This window comes from Selaginella moellendorffii, unplaced genomic scaffold, assembly GCF_000143415.4.
Source record: "Selaginella moellendorffii unplaced genomic scaffold, v1.0 SELMOscaffold_120, whole genome shotgun sequence".
NCBI classification, from domain to species: Eukaryota; Viridiplantae; Streptophyta; class Lycopodiopsida; order Selaginellales; family Selaginellaceae; genus Selaginella; species Selaginella moellendorffii.
Genome location: NW_003314381.1, coordinates 333,249 through 356,047, shown reverse-complemented (window position 1 = coordinate 356,047; position 22,799 = coordinate 333,249). Strand labels below are relative to the sequence as shown.

General features: G+C 49.7%; 3 protein-coding genes across 4 annotated transcripts; 1 reads left to right on the top strand and 2 right to left on the bottom strand.

The window, feature by feature from the left end:
- The first annotated feature begins 3 nt into the window (after nt 1-3).
- LOC9639609 (upstream activation factor subunit spp27) lies at nt 4-1,224 on the top strand. The gene is made up of 5 exons (XM_002991485.2): nt 4-276; nt 336-432; nt 494-665; nt 721-914; nt 982-1,224. The coding sequence occupies exons 1-5, from the start codon at nt 5-7 to the stop codon at nt 1,123-1,125; spliced, it is 879 nt and encodes a 292-aa protein (XP_002991531.1). The 5' UTR covers nt 4; the 3' UTR covers nt 1,126-1,224.
- On the bottom strand, nt 1,008-2,152 carry LOC9639608 (peptidyl-tRNA hydrolase ICT1, mitochondrial). Of its 2 annotated transcripts, none has more exons than XM_024665230.1 (8): nt 1,959-2,152; nt 1,849-1,908; nt 1,712-1,794; nt 1,562-1,626; nt 1,481-1,514; nt 1,347-1,417; nt 1,195-1,291; nt 1,008-1,147 (listed from the first exon to the last, which is right to left on the bottom strand). In XM_024665230.1, exons 1-7 carry the CDS (start codon nt 2,137-2,139, stop codon nt 1,201-1,203), a joined length of 585 nt encoding a protein of 194 aa, XP_024520998.1. In that variant the 5' UTR covers nt 2,140-2,152; the 3' UTR covers nt 1,008-1,147; nt 1,195-1,200. The 2 variants fall into 2 exon arrangements, with proteins under 2 accessions (XP_024520998.1, XP_024520999.1); XM_024665231.1 differs by having other exon boundaries at nt 1,008-1,125.
- LOC9639607 (proline-rich receptor-like protein kinase PERK1) lies at nt 2,139-5,100 on the bottom strand. The gene is made up of 8 exons (XM_002991447.2): nt 4,225-5,100; nt 3,512-4,057; nt 3,362-3,448; nt 3,236-3,306; nt 3,103-3,179; nt 2,897-3,044; nt 2,682-2,840; nt 2,139-2,623 (listed from the first exon to the last, which is right to left on the bottom strand). The coding sequence occupies exons 1-8, from the start codon at nt 4,775-4,777 to the stop codon at nt 2,276-2,278; spliced, it is 1,989 nt and encodes a 662-aa protein (XP_002991493.2). The 5' UTR covers nt 4,778-5,100; the 3' UTR covers nt 2,139-2,275.
- Nucleotides 5,101-22,799: the final 17,699 nt, after the last annotated feature.

Here is a 22,799-nt window from a genome sequence, read left to right as displayed (position 1 = left end):
TTTCATGGGTCGTCCTCCCTTGAGCAAGGATGTTCCAACCAACTCACAGCTGCGCAAGCGCGTGAAAGCTGCGATTTTCGGCGGCGATCCGGCCTTTGTGACGACCAAGGCCATCCGCAAGGCTCTGGAGAAGGAATTTGGCGCCGGGAAGGTCAAGCCCAAGGAAGTAGCGCGGCTCGCCAAGCTCTATTTCAAGAAGAAGATCCGGCTGGACGAGAGCAAGCGGGCGCTAGATGAGAAGATCCAGGACACCCTCCAGAGCAATCGCAAGAGCCAGTAAGTTCTTCCTCCTCGTTTGGCATTCTTTGCGATTGATCTCTTGCTGGGACGGATAGAGCTGGGGCGCCTGGAAACAATAGCTTCCTCAAGGCCTTTCGCCTCTCTCCGGAGCTTCGAGCGGTCACTGGGCATCACATTCTCAGGAGACACGAAGTAAGCTCTAGTTGAATGAAAGCTAGAAATTCTTTTCCTTGTTCGTCTTTTCGAGGATTAGGCTGTGCAATGCTTGTGGCGCTACATCCGAGACAACAATCTCCAAGATCCAAGCGACAGGAAGATGATCCTGTGCGCCGGAAACAAGCTCTTCGACGTTTTCAAGGTGGATTCGATCAACATGTTTACCATTAACAAAGTTCTCCAAGATCACCTGCTACCGCTAGAAGAGGGTGAGTTTCTCTTGATTGTTTTGTTTCTTTGATCTTAGCGTGTGCTTGCTTGTAGGCTACGAGGACATTGACATGCCCAAGAAGAAGAAACTCGATCGATCTGATGATCGTCCAAGGCGTTCCAATTTCCTCACTCCATATCCAATCTCCGAGGCTCTCCAATCCTTCCTCGGCACTGATAGAACGACGATGTCTCGAGCCGAGGCGGTGGACAGAGTGTGGGAGTACATCCTTGACAAGGATCTCCAGGTAAAAGCAAGTTTCTTCTCGGGAGTTTTAGAGCTCTAAAAGTTGCGTTTGCGTTTTCTCGATCCAGGAACCAGGTAATCACAATGTCATGTGTGATGACAAGCTGCGAGAGTTGTTTAAGAAGAGCCACTGTTCACATTCCAAGGTCTCTCAGCTTGTAAATCGTCATTTTGTCGATGACTCCTCCGAGCAAGATGAAGTTCCGAGTTGACTAGGAGATTTTCTCTCGCAATCTGTAGCTTCGGTTAGGCTTCATGCGAAATACAACTTGTAAAATTACCTCGTATCAGTCCCAGCTTCCTTTGTCTCTCCTCGCCGATTTCTTGAGAGCAGACAGTTTCTTGGACTGGAGTCTCTTCATGTCTTCGGCAGCAGCACTAAAAATCCAAGTTTAAGTTCTGGGAAAGACTCGCAAGAAATAAGATAACTCACAGCCTTGCAATTCGTTGCTTGGTCTCCTTAGATGGAGGCGGTGGCACATAAGCTGCAGCATCAACTAATTCCTGGTAAACAAAGAGAAGAAACAAACTTAGCTGCCGAAGAAACAAAGCGCGATGAAAACCTGCCTGCAATTTAGCTAGAGCATCATCGATGTTTCCCCTGGCAAGAAAAGGTGAGTATTTTCTCTCTTGTGACATTCGGTTTACTTTTGTGTCCTTGTTCTTGTCGAAGAAATGACCAATTCACCGTCGCTGTTGATCCGGTTCTTCTCCTGTTCACGAAACGGAATGGAATTAGTATAGAAAAACTCATTCCAAACTACTAGACAGCCTCACATTTCAAAGATCGTGACAAACCGTTTGAAGCAGCTTGTTCCTCACTTGGAGAGGAAGCCAGTGCGCGTTCACCACATTGAATCGCATGTCCACTTTCGTGTTCACTGTCAAAGAAGAAATTCCAATCACCAAAGTCCCAAACACCGAAAAAATTAAACCTTTGTTCACATTTTGGCCGCCAGCACCTCCACTCCTCGCAAAGCTCACAGTCACATGATCTAGAACGAAAACCTCAGCCGAAATCCCTTCCCAGCTCCAAGAAACTCACCGATCGAGAGCCGAGGGATGGGCTGATTGCCATAATCCGCCTCGGCCGCCGCCTCCTCCCGGCTGGAGATCATCTGCTGCTTCTGGACGAGCCGCGCGGGCGCTTTCTTCTCCCCGGCCTTGCAAAGAACCGAGGCGCGCAAGCCCGGCCATCGCGGAGGAAGAGGAAGCCAAGCAGCCATTCCCAAGAACCCTAGAAACTCTCCAAGGTCGATAAAATATATTGTACAAACGAGACAACGTCGTATGATCAAAAAGTTCTTGCCAGTAACTTAGAAAAATCTTCTCTTCTTCCCTGTGATCTTTCCTCTCGAAACTTTACCGGCCATTGAGACGATCACTGGTGTTGGTGTTGGCATTGATCTCGCTGGAGCTCGTCGTGTCCGAACTCCTGAGCAGCCCGGCCCGCCGCCTCTCCATCTCCATGCTACTCATCCCTTCGCTGCTCGACACCGAGGGATTCATCCCATACTCGCTCGTCGGCGGGCCACTGTGCTCGGAGCTCCCGTGTTCTTGGCTTCCAAACACCGCCTTTCGGAACCTTTTCATGTCCGAGGCGTACTGGTTGCTATCGTAGTCCGCGCTCGTGAAGTTCGAGCTGTGGCCTGGCTTTACTCCTTGGTTGAGGCCGGAGATTGCTCCATCGCTTTCTAGAGCGCGGACAACCTGAAAGAAGAATGCGAGGAGTTTAGTAGTTGCTCGAGAAACAAAGAGGCAAACAAACCTGTGCCATCCTTGGGCGTTTGCTGGCTGAGTGTCGAACGCAGGCTGCAGCCGCCTCGACCATTCGTAGCATCTCGTTCTCGTTGTAGTTTGCTAGTCTTTCGTCGACTATGCCGTCGAGGTCGCCATTCTCGATAGCCTGCGTGAGGTATGGTCGTGCCTGAAAGAGGCAATAAGTTTTAGAAAGTCCAGGAATGAGCTTTTGCAAAGACTCACCCATTCGACCAAGCTTTCGTCTCCCACACGTTGCGTGGTATCTACAGGCCTCCTTCCCGTTATAAGTTCCAGTAGGACGACTCCAAAGGAGTACACGTCTGACTTCTCCGTCAGTTTTCCTGTGGAGGCGTACTCAGGCGCAAGGTACCTGGAAGTTTGAAAAATTCATATGGGAAACTGATATATTTGGTTGGTTATGTCCTTACCCGAAGGTTCCCATAACTCGAGTAGTGACATGTGTGTAAGTGTCAGAAGCGAGCTTCGCAAGCCCAAAGTCAGAGACCTGTAATGGACAAGCGTTACAATTGAAAGCAAGTGAGCAAATATGTAACAACAAACCTGAGCGTCAAAATTATTATCCAAAAGAATGTTAGACGACTTTATGTCCCGATGAATGATTCGAGGATGGCCTGCAAGAACGAATGACTTTTAGATTAAGTTCCAACGGAGAGATAGAGATCTTACAGTCTTCATGAAGATATGCTAGTCCACGAGCAGAACCAGAAGCTATTTTCAATCTTGTTGGCCAATCCATCACGGGTCTACCTTTACCTGAAAAAAACAAGAGAGAAAACGAGACTGAGAACAAGGAAAAACACGGACAAAAACTTGTACCGTGCAGGTGATGCTCCAGCGTTCCATTTGGCACGAAATCGTAAACCAGCAGCCTCTGAGCATCAGCAATGCAGTATCCAACCAGCGAAACCAGATGCCTGTGATGAACTCTGCTGATAATCTCAACCTCGGCTCGAAACTCACGCTCTCCTTGGCCGCTTCCAACTTTAAGCTGCTTCACAGCCACAACCTGTCCACCAGGTAAAAATCCCTTGTATACACAGCCAAAACCACCCTCGCCGAGAAGATTGGCCCTGGAGAATCCAGCAGTCGCTGCCTCAAGTTCCTCGTACGTGAACCACGACCTGGAGCTACCCATGCCCGGGCTCATACCGGGCGGTGGTGGTGGTGGCGGAACTGGCCTCCAGGAATCCTGGCTTCCCGAGCTGCTATAGTGCGGCGGTGGCGGCGGAGGTGGCGGAGGTGGTGGCGGAACTGGAGAGCCATACGCGTAATGCTTGTGAGGCGGCGGCGGCGGCGGTGGTGGCGGAGGAGGCTTGTGGCCATAATGATCTGGTCTTGGTCTCCTGCCAGCTTCATACATCTCTGGAACACGCAAGAAAACTTTTAGAACATGTCGCCTGCATTCCCTAAAGCTGGCAAAAGCCGAGTGGAACATTATCAAGAAGAAAAGCACTCATGCAAAAAGAGATAGCTTGAAAAACAAAGATGAAGAAAAGCACGCAAGCAAAAGGGAGAGGAAGAAACTTTACCAGCTTTGTATTGCCCGGATCCATACTCGTGGTCATCTCGTCTATACTTCCTCTTGGGCTTCCTTCGGAGGCAGCAAACCACCAGCGCGAGCACGATCAAGATCAAAATCCCGGCCGCGGAAATCCCCACAATCGCGCCAGTGGTAATCGGGCTATTGCCGCCGCCGCCGCCGCTATCGCCAGTCGCTGGGTTTCCACCACCATTGCCAGTACTTGGTGTTCTCGGAGGAGATCCCCGAGAAGGAGGCGTTGGCGTTGATGGAATGGGCGGTGTTGGCGCGGATGGAGTGCCTGGAGCTGGATTTTGCGGAGGATTGACTATAGCCGGCGGAGGAGAGGCCGGAGGAGCAGGAGGTGTGCCAGGAAGAACAGGAGGAGGAGGAGGAGATGGATCGACAGGCGGACCAGTAGTAGGAGGCGGAGAGGAAGGAACAACGGGAGCTACTGGAGGAGGAGGTGAGACTGGCGGCACTGGAGCTGGAGCCGATGGAACAGCCGGCGGTGGAGCTCCTCCTCCTCCCCCGGCTGGAGGACTAGGCGCTGGCGCGGACATTCTTGCTGCCTCTGTGCTAGAATTTCTTTGCGACCCTGGAAATAGCCTGTTCTAGCCGCGATATTTCGGTCACAGAACGATCGATCGATCGCAATCCCTGTCCCTTCCCCGCAAATGTACGATCTAGCCTAGATCAGATCCGTGTGATACCTACCAGAGCGCCCGATCGATCCATCTATGCGTGGAAAGGGGAGGAATCGATCATCGCCCTATCTCTAGTCGTCTCTAGCCCTAGTGGCGACGAAGAGCTCCTCAGCAAAGCCGGCTTGATTTCCCTCTCATGCAGCCAGCCGCCATGGTTAGCACACGGCAGAATTGACGCTGCTTGCCACCTGGCAGACGGAATATGCATCCCAGACTCATACTTTTTGGTGACAGGACTAGCGCGTCACATTCCAGCGAACTAGATTGCCTTGCAAACCCGGGAAGCCATAATGCCGGGCGGGCCGCATGACGTGGACGTAGCGGCCACGTGGCAAGTACCGGCTGGCATCCACTCACCTTGCAGGCCACAAAAGAAAACAATAACTAGCTACGATTCGTTCATGTCATGTCAGGAACAAAATTTCTTTTTTTCTTACAAGCGCCTGTTATTTAGTTGGCTTAGCAAGACCGTACGGTGGCATTCTTGCGCGTTGTACGAAGAGGTTGGGCCACAGTGGCCATGGGACAACACGACAAGGCCGTCACCATTTCGATTCCCCATTATCAAACGGTCCTTGACACATGTGTCGCGATCCACTGCTACGAGAACAAACACACAAACGTCGCAAGCTCGCGTGAAGAACAGTGACCACCACCACTATAAGTTGGAGAGCTACTTCTTCAAAATCTTCTCTTAATACGCGCTCATGATCTCCCATTTCAATGGTCCAAGCCGGCCCATTATTGCACATGAGAGGAGCGGAGATTTTTTCTTCTTTCATCGAAACAAAAAATAAAAAACGCAAGAAAAATACCCCGTCGATCATTCCATGGATTTGTCTTTGTTTTTAATCTTCTTAGCATGATCTAGGGGAGTTTCTCTGGCCCGTGGAGGAAAAACGCGTAAGCTACAGGCTTTCCACGCAAAACTTAGACAAAACAAAGCAAGAATCTTACATTTTCCAATGGCACCACGTTGAGTTGTTATTCTTCTTCTGTGAGTTTCGAGCTTGGACGTTAGTATTTCAAAGCGACTTTTGTAACTTTAGCTCGTTTCGCTATCGCAGACTCTGAAAGGAATATAGAATATAAATTTATGACGAAAAAGAGTGCTCTTTGCATGCTTCTTTGAGAATCCTATTGGTGCATCGTTTGTTTGTGGCTCCACATACCAGACATCGCAAACGACTACCCAGGATGTCATCAGCCTCAGCTAAACGAAAGAAAAAACTTAAAGTCAATCGAGATGAAAAGTATAGACTTAGCGTGGACAATTATCTTGTTTTACTTTGATAGCAACGGGCAGACAGTGAAATCCAGTTCGAATGCAATCTGCAGAATCGAGCGCAAGGAAATAAGAACTGCCTGGAGAAACTACGAAATCAAGAACCTGCTTGAACATCACAATGTCGTCCTTGTTTACGCAAGTCCCCTGGCAAGATGAGCAAAATAGTGCTTTCCGGATCGCTTGCATCCCTTCCGAAGCTTGGTTTTGTGCTTTTCGTTTCAAATCCATTGCTACGCCTGCGGATGATCGATCACAGCCTTCCACTGCTTTTTCTCGATCAAGAAGCTTGGTTCATAAACCTGAGTTTATGTACTTGGAAAACACTCAAAAGAAACGATTTATAGAAGATGATTAGCTCACCATCCCAAGCCGGATACTTTTGCATGATCATAGAAAAGGGAGTCATCCGTGAAGAGTGTTTTAAAAACTTTTATCATTGTGGAACCAAATCAAATGTTCTGCATTAACGAAACTTTGCCAGCCTGAGAGTGCTCAGAGATTTCTGAGTTGGTTTTCCGCCAAACAAGCGCGACAGTTGCCCTGAGTGGGCAAGTGCCAGGTGAGAATATCTCACACGGCATTCGATTGAGAATCCCTCGCTGGGACGTAAAGCTGCAGCATTGAAGGGAGTTCAGTCTCAATTAGACAAGTTCACCAGCACAATGAGTTCCTAGCAAAAAGCCATCTTCGCGAGTGACAGACCACTGACAGACTCGAGCTCAGATTACGGATTGTGCCTTGCCCTTGCCACGTATAAAACGTATCAACCCTGAAAGGAACCCTATGGCAAAGAACCCTATGGCAAAGAGGAAGAGGAAAGAGTCTGAAAGGAACCCTATGGCAAGGACGAAAAGGAAAGAGTCAGACGAGGGCAAGGAAGTGGGAACTTCTCGGGCTCACAGGAAAGTGGGATCTTCTCGGGCTCACAGGGAAGTGGGATCTTCTCGGGCTAACAGGGAAATGGGATCTTCTTGGGTCGACAGGGAATTGGGTTTCTTTAAATTCGAGATCACGCAAGTTAGGTCCTTTGAGGAATTCTTTGGTGAACCACCATGCACTGTCTTTGCAGAGGAAGTTCAAGAGTTTTTAGATCTGGATCTTATAGACGTTTACTTGAGCTCATCTAGTGCAGAGATCTCATTTAGGTCTCGTGTTGTAGAATTACTTGTGAAGGACATCATCTCTGCCAATAGAGCTCACCGGAGACGTGAGTCTTGTGCCATCGATGTGGGTAAGAGGTTGTTGGAGTTCTTAGATTATGACAGGAATGGTTCCTCTATAAGGACTAGGGTCACCATTCCACTGCAGATGTTAGACGGCCAAAAGGAAGTAAGTTCAGATTTGTGTGTGGAAGATGAAGTGACCATGGTAAAGATCATGGTAGCTACTGAAGACAAAACCTCTGATGAAGACATAACCTCTGATCATCTTCATAATCCTGAAGCTCAACTCATGGCAGAATCCATAGCTGCAATGCAAGATAATGAAAGGCTACATGAGCTCTATGACCTACGTGTACCACTGGAAGATATTGTATTTCCTGGAATCGTTTTTGTGGGAACTCTTCCTTGGTTTTATCTCATCAGCATGAGAAAAACTTTGGCTGATTGCGTCAAAGAAGGTAAAAGGCCTACATTTATCACTAAGGTGAAGAAATTCCGTTCCAAAAAGTTTCTCTGTGCTGACCCTTCAGATGTATTGTTTCTTAAGGATTCTAGACGTTTCATCATACAATCCCTTATTTCTTTTAAAAAGTTTCTTGGACAATATAAAATATAAATTTTTAATAATATTTTTTATTTTAATATTTATTATTTATTAATTTAATTAATCAGATGGTGTGAGGGCCAAATGTATGGCTACAATGCCATATATTAATATTAGCATTGTGGGATTTTAGTAGCCGTCGGATTGGTTTCAATCCGGACCACTCGCTCCTGTATAGCTAGGGTTTTTGGGCTAATTGATATGCACATTTCTATATTCCCTTTCCATGTTCCATGCACTCACATTGGTGGAGGTGAAGGGCACTTTTGATTGTCCCTGGGGAGTGCTTGGATTTGGGATTTTGGTTTGGATCTAGTTTTTGCATCGTCTAGATCTAGTTTTTTCCATTTCTTTTATTTTGTTCTTTCCTTTCAGGATTTTGGTTTAGATCTAGCTTTTTGCATTGTCTAAATCTACTATTTCCTTTCAACTTTTTGTCATTTATCTTCTTTTGCTCTTTCTTTGTTCGTCTTCATGGCAGATCAGCAATCTCCTCCTTTGACTCTGGAGCAGCAGTTGGTACAATTGCTTGATGCTATGCGCTTGCAACTGAACAACCAAACTCAGTTGATGGTGGCGTTCACGGCACATGGTACAACTCCTCCTACTCTTGGTGCTAATCCTCGCGTTCGGCTAAAGTTCTTTCGTGGGAATCTTGGGGATGATGTGTACCATTGGTTCGATCACTTCACGGTGATTGCCACATATCATTCTTGGGATGATGATCGACGTTTGCGTGAGTTTCCCACGTGTTTTCAAGGGACGGCATTGCAGTGGTACAATAGTTTGAGCGCAGCCACTCGTGGGGATTGGAGTGTTCTCCCAGACGTCTTCAAACGTGCCTTCGGACACACCGACGACTGTGATGATGCCTTCTAACAATTGCATTGTTTTTGCCAAGGGCCATTTGAGTCGGTGATGCAATTTAGTGTTTATTTCCGAAGTCTTTTGCTTCGTGTGGAGCCAAATATGTCAGAACGGATCAAGCTAGGAATGTTGTGGCCAGCACTTCGTCAAGATCTTGTCGGACTTGTGCATGCACTTGCTCCTGCCACCCTTGACGATGCTCTTTGCTTGGCACAACGTTATGAGACATCGCCTCTTCCACTTCTCGCTGCACGTCCTTCAGCTCCACTTTCTGTGGGTGATGGTCTTGTTCCAATGGAGGTTGATGCTGCTGCTGCTCGAGTCCAAGGCCAAAGGCGAGGATGTGGTCGTGGCCATGATGTTCGCTGCTGGGCATGTGATGAAGTTGGTCATACTTATCGGCGTTTTCGGCATTTTCCGGATTGGCGACCTCCATTTTCTGGGTGGAGACCTTGGCATCAGCAACATCCCGTTGGTGCTGCTGCAATGGAAGGTTTGGACACCAAGATGCATCCGGGAAACGAGGAGTCGCATGAGTAACGGAGAGACCTTGCGCGAATAAATCAGTGACCCCTCCATCTTTCTTTCAGGAGTATCATCAAGGGGTTCACTCGGCACCAGTTCATCCAGTGTTTACTTTCCAAGCTCATCTTTATAACAAGATTGGTTGATATAGGTTCGAGTTTATCTTCTATTGCTCGACTTGTTGCCACACGTTGTCATCTATACTTGCGTCGTGCGGCGGAACTAGTTTTCATTCTTTATGGCAACGGCCATACACATGCATGTGCACGGGATGAGGCAGACCCTGGTTGTGCGTGTGGGCGATCTCGAGCTTGAGTTGCAGTCGTTGCGGGTGGTGCCAAGTCAAGTTTTTGACCTTATTCTTGGTATGGATTGGTTGCAACGCAATCATGCCAAGTATGACTTTGAGGCTTCTCCCCCTTGTCTCATACTTCTTTATGTTTCATCCATTCCTCTCACTTCCGTACCTCTTTGTCCCTCTACTTTTACCTCTGCTTCCATTACTTTTGTTCCCCCACTTTTTCCTCTTATGTTTCCATCTTGTTCTACTCTTCCCTTTTCCGATCCCTCCAATGATCTTTGTGTTGCAGCAGCTGACCGGCTCATGAAGGAGTATTCTGATCTCTTTGACTTTGACCTATCGTTTGGAGCCAAGATTGCCATACGTCATCCGATTCCAATTGGGGATGCTCATCCAATCAAGGTTCCTGTTCGTCATCGGTCACTAAAGGAGATCAAGATTTTACATGCAAATGTCAAGGAGATGTTGGAGAAGGGTGTTATTCGGAAGTCACGGAGTCCTTGGGCATGTGAACCTCATCTTGTGACGAAGCATGATGGGTGTATTCGTTTTTATATCAACTATCATCCGTTAAACGACGTAATGATCCCGGATGTGTACCCTCTTCCTCACACTGCTGATCTTTTGGATCGTCTGGGGCGAAGTCATTGGTTCACCAAGCTGTAAGCGACTAAATTTTCCATTCTACTTTAGTCACTTAACCACACCTCTGACCACTTGGAGGAGTCTCATTCACAACCTCCATAAGTCCAATTCAGGACTTGGGACTTGCTAGCCCCAAGAATGGCATCCATGCCACTCAACCCTTGCACCTGGTCCAAGTGCTCCACGTGTCCGATCCCATGACCAACACTCAAAGGTGCCACTGACATAGCAGCCTGTTACGCTAAGGCCATGCCCAATCACCTTTGCCGCACTAGTGGTCCAATACCACTTGCATCACAATCTTGTCTCTCCAAGACTGGGCCATCCGTCCACGAGTGGTCATCCCAGATCCACTCCTTAGCATCCTTAGGATGCCCACAAACATGGGGAATAGCCTTCCCAAATATCCCTTTGTCAGTTCCTACCAAGTCCCTTTTTTGTCCATGGCCATGTTCGCCAACACTGCCACTAGATCAAGGCCCACAGGCCCAACCACTAAGTCCCATGGTCCTTTGGGACTTCCTCACCATGTGACTGTATCCTTAGTCACTACACTAGAGGACTGCTCCTCCTCCTTTCCCCCATTTGAGACTCCGGGACAACATTTCGGAACACCGTGGGCCTACGCGAGCCCTGTGGGTACTCTCCCCACCTTCCGCCTTTAGGTGCTCTAGCCATGGGCTTAGAGCGAGGTTCCATTGAGCCACGCCTGGTATCCAAGTAGGTAGTGCCACCCACACTTGGACTGGGAGCATCGGCCAGTCGATCTCTCGGGGGAACTAGAGCCGGCTCTTGAACACTTCACCAAGCTACCTCACTTGTCGGTCTGTATTCACTCTAGTCTTGGACTTCCCAGTGGTCAGTTCATCACCCAACACTGGGTCTGGCCTTCCTGGGCCAAACTAGCCTTTCTTGGCCAAACTAGCTCCACTGTAGTCCTCCCCCTTACTATACTTTTGGAGCTCACCAAACCCCTCAGGGTCTGGGAGACGAATGCTTTGGGCTTTCACTCTCTCAGACTCGAACTCGGACTCGAACTCGGACTTGGACTCGGACTCTAACTCTAACTCTAACTCTAACTCGGACTCGGACTCGGACTCGGACTCAGACTCTAACTCGGACTCGGACTCAGACTCGGACTCGGGCTCGGGCTCAGTCTCGGCCTTGGCCTTGGTCTCGGTCTCGGTCCCGGTCTTGGTCTCGGTCTCGATCTCGGTCCCAGTCTCAGTCTCGACCTCGGACTCCATCTCGGGTCCTTTTCGAACTCCATCTCAGACTCTGTCTCGGTCCATCTCGGACTCCATCTCGAGTCCATCTCGGACTCCATCTCGGGTCTATCTCGGACTCCGTCTCGGTCCATCTCGGACTCCATCTCGGGTCCATCTCGAACTCCATCTCGGACTCCATCTCGGACTTCATCTCGGGTCCATCTTGGACTTCATCTCGGGTCCATCTTGGACTCCGTCTCGGAATCCATCTCAGACTTCGTCTCGGACTCCATTTCGGACTCCGTCTCGGGTCCATCTCGGATCCATCTTGGACTCCGTCTTGGACTCCATCTCGGACTCCGTCTTGGACTCCATCTCGGACTCCGTCTCAGACTCCATTTCGGACTCCGTCTCGGGTCCATCTCGGATCCATCTCAGACACTTCCACGTGTCATATGTTGGTCCTTTTTGGGTCCCTTTTTGGAGCCTTGCTTATTGGTTGCCTCGTGCTCGCTCCTCAAGCACTTTGTTGGGAGTTCCACTCCTGCTCTCGACCTTCCAAGTCGAAGCTTTTAGGCCAAACGTGTTACGCTCGTTTGGCTTTTGCTTCGGCCAGTACCACGTGGCACCCTTTCCGGCTCCACTTTGGGGCCTAGGGATTTTGTGTCTCACAACTCCACCACCCATAGAGAAGTTCGATGTCCTCATTGAACGGTAAACCCTTTTATAAAGTAACACCCGCATGTATTACCAGTTCCATCCTTGGCACCCAGCCAATATTTGTCTATGGTTTGACATTAAAGGCTCACCATGCCTTGTCCATCCTCTAAGGAGCATAGTCTCTCCAACATAGAGACTCATTCGACCACCTGGGATGGTTTGCTCCCTTTTATTGGTTCAGTTCTCGCTAAACTCGTTAGAGACTCCCTCTCTAACTCAATTCCACTAGTCATTCTCGAGTAGTCTCAGATTCCATTGACATAACCTTTGCACTTTGGAACTTTTAATTTTGACTTCTCAGAGTCAATTTCCTAGGTGTCTCTGACACCTTATGTTGCATATGGTGCAACTCCACTTCCCTATCCTAGGAAGTTCTTTACTTGAGGGTACCATCATCCTCTCTCCGATATCGTGCCACCTTTGGCACTAAGTTCCAGTTATCATAATTGGTGATAGGGCTGCCCATAGCCCTATTATTTGGCTACCTTACCACTCCCCCCTTTAGAGCATCCACTTTTGCCAAATTGGAGCAGTTGAGAATCCCCCCTTGGGGAAACATTTGCCTTTCCCACAATCCGTTAGCACCCAACACATTAGTGTTCTCGGCTTAACTTTGCCATTTGGATTCTTTCCTATGATTCCCATGGCTCTTTTCTTAGCCACTAGTCTTTTGCTCCTATCCTTGATTGTTGCACCCAGCAACATAGGATTGCTACCTCCATTTTTGAGGTTTCCTTTCAGTTCCATAGCAAACACTTTGTTTTGCCAACTCCAGAGGGTGTTCACCCTTAGTACGTCTCTTTAACATTTTCGGTTGTGGGCTTTATCCACAGCCCAACTTTTGAGACCCTCCCTTGGATTTCTTATAGAGACTACTTTCCTCGGACTTATTATGCCACAACATTGACATAGCTCATTTCCCTTAGGTGTTCTTCTCACTTAGTCACCTTGACCAAGCCACACCATTATCAATAGTTCAAATCAACACTTTGAACTAGGAATCATATTCTTTAACCCAAATAAAGACCTTGTCCTTGTTTAGCCACAAAATCATCTAGTGATCTCACCTTGACCCCTTAATATATCTACTAATAGGAACTAGGTCTTCTAGACCCTTCTATGTTGTTGACTATGACCCCAGGGGCATCCCCCACACTTGGCAGTATGCCCAAGCCAGCCCTTCCGGCCAAGGATCCATAGCGACTGAGACTGGGTGTCCCCATCTCATTCACCACGTCCTTGGTGCCCTTTGCACCAAAGTGTTCAAGTTAGATATGCTGAGCTTTCTCTCTAAGCAATCTAACTGTGCATCATGACTCCGGGGCATCCCCTGCTTGGCGGTGTGCCCACGCCAATCTCCTCATTGAGAGTCCATGACCACCGAAATATGATTGTCCTCATATTCCAAACCATCACCACGCCCTAGTGATTTGGGACTCGAACCCAAGCACTAGAGGGTCGGGACTCGAACCCAACTTCCGTATATGCATCTACGAACAGCATCACTTAGGATGCCTGGCGTGACCCTCCACGCCGGTGCACCAACTTATACTCAAAGCACGCTACAGATCACAACTTAGGAACTTAATTCCTCCACACTGCCAAGTCCTCTCACTTGACAAGTTTGTGATCAGGCATGGACTCCTCCATGCTTGGCCCCATGGCCCACCCTTTTTGAAGTTAGCACCTTCAACTAGGGTATTTGTTCCCCCGACTTGCCACTCTCGCTTGGCAAGTCCTCCGACCACTGTAACATGGTTCCTGCATAAGCGTGAAAGTCCTTGACCATCAACTTTTGTTCAAAGCCCTTTCTTTGAACACTCGGGAACTACTTCCCTAACCTTGATAGCCTTGCCTCATGGCAAGCTTCAAGACCACACTTCTGTTGTGCCACTCTAATTTCGCACGTTCCATGAACCATTTACACTTGGCCTTTCTAGGTACTAAGCTACCTAGAATCGTCTTTGGGAACTTTGAAGGAACTCTGTCCTTTAGCTTGCTAAGGCCTCCAGTGAGACACAAAATCCCTAGGCCCCAAAGTGGAGCCGGAAGGGCGCCACATGGTAGTGGCCGAAGCGAGAGCCAAACGAGCGTAACACGTTTGGACCAAAAGCTCCGACTTGAAAAGTCAAGAGCGGGAGTGGAACTCCCAACGAAGTGCTCGAGGAACGAGCACGAAGCGAGCAAAAGGCGAGGCTCCAAAAAGGGACCCAAAAGGACCAACACATGACACGTGGGAGTGTCCGAGATGGACTCGAGTTGGAGTCCGAAGTGGAGTCCGAGATGGACTCGAGTTGGAGTCCGAAGTGGAGTCCGAGATGGACCCGAGTTGGAGTCCGAAGTGGAGTCCGAGGTGGACCCAAGATGGACCCGAGTTGGAGTCCGAAGTGGAGTCCGAGATGGAGTCCGAGATGGAGTCCGAGGTGGACCCGAGATGGACCCGAGTTGGAGTCCGAAGTGGAGTCCGAGATGGACCCGAGATGGAGTCCGAGATGGAGTCCGAGGTGGACCCGAGATGGACCCGACATGGAGTCCGAGATGGAGTCCGAGATGGACCCGAGATGGAGTCCGAGATGGAGTCCGAGATGGACCCGAGATGGAGTCCGAGATGGAGTCCGAAGTCGAGACCGAGACCGGGACCGAGACCGGGACCGAGACCGAGACCGAGACCGAGATCGGGACTGAGACCGAGACCGAGCCCGAGCCCGAGTCCGATTCCGAATCCGAGTCCGAGTCCGAGTCCGAGTCCGAGTCCGAGTCCGGAGCCTGAGAGGGTGAAAGCCCAAAGCGTTCGTCTCCCAGACCCTGGGGGGTTTGGTGAGCCCCAAAAGTATAGCAGGGGGAGGACTGTAGTGGAGCCAGTTTGGCCAGGAAAGGCCAGTTTGGCCCAGGAAGGCCGGACCCAGTGTTGGGTGATGAGCTGCCCACTGGGAAGTCCAAGACTAGAGTGAACACGGACCGACAAGCGGGGTAGCTTGGTGAAGTGTTCAAGAGCCGGCTCTAGTTCCCCCGGGAGATCGACTGGCCGATGCTCCCAGTCCAAGTGTGGGTGGCACTACCTACTTGGATACCAGGTGTGGCTCAACGGAACCTCGCTCTAAGCCCATGGCTAGAGCACCTAAAGGCGAAAGGCGGGGAGAGTACCCAGGTGGCTCGCGTAAGGCCACGGTGTTCCGAAATGTTGTCCCAAAGGCCTAGACTGTGGAAAGGAAGAGGAGCAGTCCTCTGGGGTAGTGACCAAGGACACAGTCGTGTGGTGAGGAAGTCCCAAAGGACCATGGGACTTAGTGGTCAGGCCTGTGGGCCTCGATCCAGTGGCAGTGTTGGCAAACACAGCCAGGGGCAGAAAGGGACTTGGTAGGAACTGACAAAGGGACTTTGGGGAAGGCGATTCCCCAGGTCTGTGGGCATCCTAAGGATGCTAAGGAGTGGATCTAGGATGACCACTCGTGGACACATGGCCCAGTCTTGGAGAGACGAGGTGGTGATGCAAGTGGTATTGGACCACTAGTGCAGCAAAGGTGAATGGGCCTGGCCTTAGCGTAACGGGCCGAGATGTCAGTGGTACCTTTGGGTGTCGGTCTTGGGACCAGACACGTGGAGCACTTGGACCATGTGCAAGTGTTGAGTGGCAAGGATGCCATTCTCGGGGCTAGCAAGTCCCAAGTCCTGAATTGGGCTAAGGAGGTTGTGAGTGAGACTCCTCCAAGTGGTCGAAGGTGTGGTTAAGTGACTAAAGTAGAATGGAAAATTTAGTCGCTTACAATTTGGTATCGGAGCTGTTCCTTAGTCCGACTTTTATTGGTGCTCAAGTATATCACCACTAGTGTTGGCATCGGAAGGTCCGAGGAGTGGGCCTATCCTTGAGGAGTAGCAAGTCGGGAAGACATGGCTCTCCATTACAGTTCATGTGTGAACTTGTAGACGAGGTGGTGGATAGAAAAGGGCCAATAATGGAACGACTTTGGGATCTTGGGAACAGTGCAAGGTTTTCCTCATTGAGTTGAGGATGTGATCCGGATGAGCATTTGTCTCAACAATTTGGCTAAGGTTGTTGTGGTAAACAACTAAAGTTGGGATCACGGGAAAGATAGAGACTCCAAAACAATAAAGGAGTCACAAGATTATCCTCATATAGTTGAGGTTGGTGCTCATGAATGCGAGACCAAAGGTAATGACCGTGGAAGGTCAAATACGGAAGAGGACTCAAGTCCTTGAAATGGTAGCCGGGGCTACCTTTAATAAATGCTGGAACAACCCAAGGAGTTGGGGGGTGTACTTAGAGATGAGTGGTATTCTCATCGCATGGACAAGTAGTCCTAAGGGGCAAAAGTTGCCCCTAGAGAACAAAATCAAGTGTCGGAGTAACGCTTGTGAAAATAGTCCTTTTGAGTAGGACAGGAATGCAAGAAGTGTATTCCAGTGAGCTAGTGCCTCACAAGTAGGACCTTACGGGTCCGTGGATTAACCAAGTCCAAAACTGCTGGAGGACTCAAGTAGAATCAAGGGATGGTCCTAAAAGGACTGATGGAAGCATTTGGACTGAGGTCTGTTGTACCCCACAAAGGATGAGGGGGGATCATAGGATCCAAGGATGAGAACAGAAGGTATCTCATCGATGGCAAAATATGCCATGCTAAAGTTATGGGAAAGGTGTTCCCAGAAGAAAACAACTTTGACATAAAGTTGTGTGTGACCTCTATAGGGCAGTGCTAATGGATGGTTGGCATGAGAAAGAGCGGTGTTGGTCTTGGCAAAGACATAGACACAAAGGGGAAATGTCATAGAGGTAGGCTCGTGGAGCCGATGGTGTGGAGACACCAAATGTGCCAAGGTGTGATACCTTGAGGCTATGTTGGTGGGTTCATGAGAACCCCTTGCCAAAGGAATCCCAATGGAAATGGGAATGGCATAGCCTAAGTGTGAGACACAAAATCCCTAGGCCCCAAAGTGGAGCTGGAAGGGTGCCACGTGGTAGTGGCCAAAGCGAGAGCCAAACGAGCGTAACACGTTTGGACCAAAAGCTCCGACTTGAAAAGTCAAGAGCGGGAGTGGAACTCCCAACGAAGTGCTCGAGGAATGAGCACGAAGCGAGCAAAAGGCGAGGCTCCAAAAAGGGACCCAAAAGGACCAACACATGACACGTGGGAGTGTCCGAGATGGACTCGAGTTGGTGTCCGAAGTGGAGTCCGAGATGGACCCAAGTTGGAGTCCGAAATGGAGTCCGAGATGGACCCGAGATGGAGTCCGAGATGGAGTCCGAAGTGGAGTCCGAGGTGGACCCGAGATGGACCCAAGTTGGAGTCCGAAATGGAGTCCGAGATGGACCCGAGATGGAGTCCGAGATGGAGTCCGAAGTGGAGTCCGAGGTGGACCCGAGATGGACCCGAGTTGGAGTCCAAAGTGGAGTCCGAGATGGAGTCCGAGATGGAGTCCGAGGTGGACCCGAGATGGACCCGAGTTGGAGTCCGAAGTGGAGTCCGAGATGGACCCGAGATGGAGTCCGAGATGGAGTCCGAGATGGAGTCCGAGGTGGACCCGAGATGGACCCGAAATAGAGTCCGAGATGGAGTCCGAGATGGACCCGAGATGGAGTCCGAGATGGAGTCCGAGATGGAGTCCGAGATGGAGTCCGAGACCGGGACCGAGACCGGGACCGAGACCGAGACCGAGACCGAGATCGGGACCGAGACCGAGACCGAGGCCGAGGCCGAGACCGAGCCCGAGCCCGAGTCCGAGTCCGAATCCGAGTCCGAGTCCGAGTCCGAGTCCGAGTCCGAGTCCGAGTCCGAGTCCGAGTCCGGAGCCTGAGAGGGTGAAAGCCCAAAGCGTTCGTCTCCCAGACCCTGGGGGGTTTGGTGAGCTCCAAAAGTATAGTAGGGGGAGGACTGCAGTGGAGCCAGTTTGGCCAGGAAAGGCCAGTTTGGCCCAGGAAGGCCAGACCCAGTGTTGGGTGATGAACTGACCATTGGGAAGTCCAAGACTAGAGTGAATACGGACCGACAAGCGGGGTAGCTTGGTGAAGTGTTCAAGAGCCGGCTCTAGTTCCCCCGGGAGATCGACTGGCCGATGCTCCCAGTCCAAGTGTGGGTGGCACTACCTACTTGGATACCAGGCGTGGCTCAACGGAACCTCGCTCTAAGCCCATGGCTAGAGCACCTAAAGGCGATAGGTGGGGAGAGTACCCAGGTGGCTCGCGTAAGGCCACGGTGTTCCGAAATGTTGTCCCAAAGGCCCAAACTGTGGAAAGGAAGAGGAGCAGTCCTCTGGGGTAGTGACCAAGGACACAGTCATGTGGTGAGGAAGTCCCAGAGGACCGTGGGACTTAGTGGTCGGGCCTGTGGGCCTCGATCCAGTGGCAGTGTTGGCAAACACGGCCAGGGGCAGAAAGGGACTTGGTAGGAACTGACAAAGGGACTTTGGGGAAGGCGATTCCCCAGGTCTGTGGGCATCCTAAGGATGCTAAGGAGTGGATCTAGGATGACCACTCGTGGACACATGGCCCAGTCTTGGAGAGACGAGGTGGTGATGCAAGTGGTATTGGACCACTAGTGCAGCAAAGGTGAATGGGCCTGGCCTTAGCGTAACGGGCCGAGATGTCAGTGGTACCTTTGGGTGTCGGTCTTGGGACCGGACATGTGGAGCACTTGGACCAGGTGCAAGTGTTGAGTGGCAGGGATGCCATTCTTGGGGCTAGCAAGTCCCAAGTCCTGAATTGGACTGATGGAGGTTGTGAATAAGACTCCTCCAAGTGGTCGAAGGTGTGGTTAAGTGACTAAAGTAGAATGGAAAATTTAGTCGCTTACAACTTGGTATCGGAGCTGTTCCTTAGTCCGACTTTTATTGGTGCTCAAGTATATCACCACTAGTGTTGGCATCGGAAGGTCTGAGGAGTGGGCCTATCCTTGAGGAGTAGCAAGTCGGGAAGACATGGCTCTCCATTACAGTTCATGTGTGAACTTGTAGACGAGGTGGTGGATAGAAAAGGCCCAATAATGGAACGACTTTGGGATCTTGGGAACAGTATATGGTTTTCCTCAAAGAGTTGAGGATGTGATCCAGATGAGCGTTTGACTTAGCAAACTGGCTAATGTAGTTGTGGTGAACAACTACAGTTGGGATCACGGGAAAGATAAAGACTCCAAAGCAATAAAGGAGTCACAAGATTTTCCTCATATAGTTGAGGTTGGTGCTCATGAATGTGAGACCAGAAGTAATGACCGTGGGAGGTCAAATACGGAAGAGGACTCAAGCCCTTGAAAAGGTAGCCGGGGCTACCTCTAATAAATGCTGGAACAACCCAAGGAGTTGGGGGTGTATTAAGTGGATGAGTTGGTGTTCTCATCACATGGACAAGTAGTCCTAAGGGGCAAAGGTTGCCCCCAGAGAACAAAATCAAGTGTCGGAGTAACACTTGTGAAAATAGTCCTTTTGAGTAGGACAGGAATGCAAGAAGAGTATTCCAGTGAGCCAGTGCCTCACAAGTAGGACCTTACGGGTCTGTGGATTAACCAAGTCCAAAACTGCTGGATGACTCAAGTAGAGTCAATGGATGGTCCTAAAAGGACTGATGGAAGCATTTGGACTGAGGTGTGTTGTACCTCACAAAGGATGGGGGGGGATCATAGGATCCAAGGATGAGAACAGAGGGTATCTCATCAATGGTAGAATGTGCCATGCTAAAGTTATGGGAAAGGTGTTCCCAGAAGAAAACAACTTTGACATAAAGTTGTGTGTGACCTCTATGGTGCAGTGCTAACGGATGGTTGGCATAAGAAAGAGCGGTGTTGGTCTTGGCAAAGACTTAAACACGAAGGGGAAATGTCATAGAGGTAGGCTCGTGGAGCCGATGGTGTGGAGACACCAAATGTGCCAAGGTGTGATACCTTGAGGCTATGTTGGTGGGTTCATGAGAACCCCTTGCCAAAGGAATCCCAATGGAAATGGGAATAGCATAGCCTAAGTTGCAGAGCATGCAGTTGGAGTGTGGTGACCCAGATAATGATGGAGGTGTGAAAGCACCCAGCAATGAGTTGTAGGACTTGACAACTATGAGGCAACTAAGCAAGAGGTGCAAAATAACTGGTTAAACGGGTAGAAGGTAGCTACCCAAGACTTCTTAATAGCATAGGGAAGTTGGATATACCCTTACGGGGGATAAGTTGCTTGTGTTGCGATATAGTAAGTCAATGTCATAAAAGGAAATACTCATTGTCGAGAAAGCCATCATTGGGACACCCGGACACTCTAGAACACCAGAAGGTGGTGTTTGATGTTGCGAGGGCAATGGATAAAGCCCAAGGGACTAAGTCCCTAGCGAATGATGGATAGAAGGTGCTATCCAAATGTCCAAGGTTGCGGAGACAAGAGAGGACTGTCTACCCGAGTTGGACAAAGCCAAAAATGGAATTTTGGCAAGGCTAGTGATGGGCATGTAAAGGCCCATAAGCAACAATGTAATCCCAGTGTGTGGGATTATAAGGTGAGCATACCCGGATTGAGGAACCACTCCCTAGGCTATTGGGTAGGTTCATCCCTAAGAATACTTGCTAAAGCAAGATAGAAAGTGCAAAGCTATCCTCCTAGTCTGGAGGAGAATGACCAAAGGAAAGGTGTGAAGCCAAAAAGCAAGAAGTAAGGGGATAGAATCGAACCATAGGAATCAAAGGGCATAACCAAGGTTGGTTATGCCAGCTGGGAGTGGAGAATCAAGTGGGGGCTCAAGGGTGTTGCCGCTAGCAACCGTGATGCCATGGAGAGTCTAAAATATGGAATTGTCCATGTTCGACTATGTGGCATTTAGAAGGCTTGCAAAAAGGGAGGCCTTAGCAAGCTGAGGGACAGAGTTCCTTCAAGGTTCCCAAAGACGATTCTAGGCAGCTTAGTACCTAGAAAGGCCAAGTGTAAATGGTTCATGGAACGCGCGAAATCAGAGTGGCGCAGCAGAAGCGTGGTCTTGAAGCTTGCCATGAGGCAAGGCTATCAAGGTTAGGGAAGTAGTTCCCGAGTGTTCAAAGAGAGGGCTTTGAACGAAAGTTGATGGTCAAGGACTTTCATGCTTATGCAGGAACCATGTTACAGTGGTCGGAGGACTTGCCAAGCGAGATTGGCACGTCGGGGGAACAAATACCCTAGTTGAAGGTGATAACTTCAAAAAGGGTGGGCCATGGGGCCGAGCATAGAGGAGTCCATGCAAGATCACAGACATGTCAAGTGAGAGGACTTGGCAGTGTGGAGGAACTAGGTTCCTAAGCTGTGATTTGTAGCGCGCTTTAAAAATAAGTTGGTGCACCGGCGTGGGGAGTCACGCCAGGCATCTTGTGTGATGCCATCCGTAGATGCATATACGGAGGTTGGGTTCGAGTCCCGACCCTCTAGTGCTTGGGTTCGAGTCCCAAATCACTAGGGCGTGGTGATGGTTTGGAATATGAGGACACTCATATTTCGGTGGTCATGGACTCTCAGTGGGGAGACTGGTTTGGGCACACCGCCAAGCGAGGGATGCCTCGGAGTCGTGATGCACGGTTAGATTGCTTAGTGTGAAAGCTCAGCATATCTAACTTGAACGCTTTGGTGCAAGTGGCACCAAGGTCGTGGTGAGTGAGATGGGGACACCTAATCTCAGTTGCTATGAACCCTTGGCCGTAAGGGCTGGCTTGGGTGCACCGCCAAGTGTGGGGGATGCCCCCGGGGTTATAGTCAACAACTTGGAGGTCTAGAAGACCAAGTATCTCTTGGCAACTTTGTTAAGGTGCCAAGGTGAGATCACTAGGTGATCTTATGGCCAGATAAGGACAAGGTCCTTGGTTGGCTAAGGAATGAAGTTCCTGGTTCAAAATGTTGAAATTGAACTGTTTAAGGTGGTGTGGCTTGGTCGTGATGACCAAGTGGGAAGAGCACCTAAGGGAAATAAACTATATCCGTGAGATGGCATAGTGAGTCCGAGGAAAGTAGTCTCTATAAAAGACCCATGGGAGGGTCACGAAGTTGGGCTGTGGATAGAGCCCATAGCAGAAGATGCTAAAGAGACGTACTAGGGGTGAACATCCTCCGGACTTGGCAAAGAAGAGTCTTTGCTATGGAACCGAAACAATACCTCAAGGAGGGAGGTAAAGATTCGATGTTGCTTGGTGCAACAATCAACGGATAGGAGCAAAAGATGAGTGGCCAAGATAGGGCCGTGGAATCCCTTGGGGGGAATCCAAGTGACAAAGTTAGGCGAGGAACACTAATGTGTTGGACACTAACAAGTTGCGGGAAAGGAAGTGTGTTTCCAAGGAGGGATTCCGAAATGCTCCAGTTTGGCGAAAATGGAAGCTCCAAGGGAGGGAGCGGTAAGGTAGCTAAATGATAGGGCCATGAACAGCCCTAGCACAAAGTATGATAACTGGAACTTTGGCACGAAATAGAAGAGAGGATGATGGTGCCCTCGAGTAAAGAACTTCCTAGGATGGGAAGTGGAGTTGCACAAAAGGTGCAAGGCAAGGTGTCGGAGACACCTAGGAAATTGACTCCAAGAAGTCAAAATTCAAAGTTCCAAAGTGCAAAGGTTATATC

Bases quoted from the DNA above. Each gene is read 5' to 3' on its own strand.
- LOC9639608 (XM_024665230.1), bottom strand. From the start codon at position 2,139: ATGGCTGCTTGGCTTCCTCTTCCTCCGCGATGGCCGGGCTTGCGCGCC. The intron at 1,627-1,711 runs GTTTGTCACGAT...TTTCGTGAACAG, and splicing joins GGAACAAGCTGCTTCAAACG to GAGAAGAACCGGATCAACAG. The intron at 1,292-1,346 runs GTGAGTTATCTT...TTGGATTTTTAG, and splicing joins AAGCAACGAATTGCAAGGCT to TGCTGCTGCCGAAGACATGA.
- LOC9639609 (XM_002991485.2), top strand. From the start codon at position 5: ATGGGTCGTCCTCCCTTGAGCAAGGATGTTCCAACCAACTCACAGCTG. The intron at 277-335 runs GTAAGTTCTTCC...TGGGACGGATAG, and splicing joins CAGAGCAATCGCAAGAGCCA to AGCTGGGGCGCCTGGAAACA. The intron at 915-981 runs GTAAAAGCAAGT...TTCTCGATCCAG, and splicing joins TCCTTGACAAGGATCTCCAG to GAACCAGGTAATCACAATGT.
- LOC9639607 (XM_002991447.2), bottom strand. From the start codon at position 4,777: ATGTCCGCGCCAGCGCCTAGTCCTCCAGCCGGGGGAGGAGGAGGAGCT. The intron at 3,180-3,235 runs GTTTGTTGTTAC...TGTCCATTACAG, and splicing joins ATAATAATTTTGACGCTCAG to GTCTCTGACTTTGGGCTTGC. The intron at 3,045-3,102 runs GTAAGGACATAA...TCAAACTTCCAG, and splicing joins CGAGTTATGGGAACCTTCGG to GTACCTTGCGCCTGAGTACG.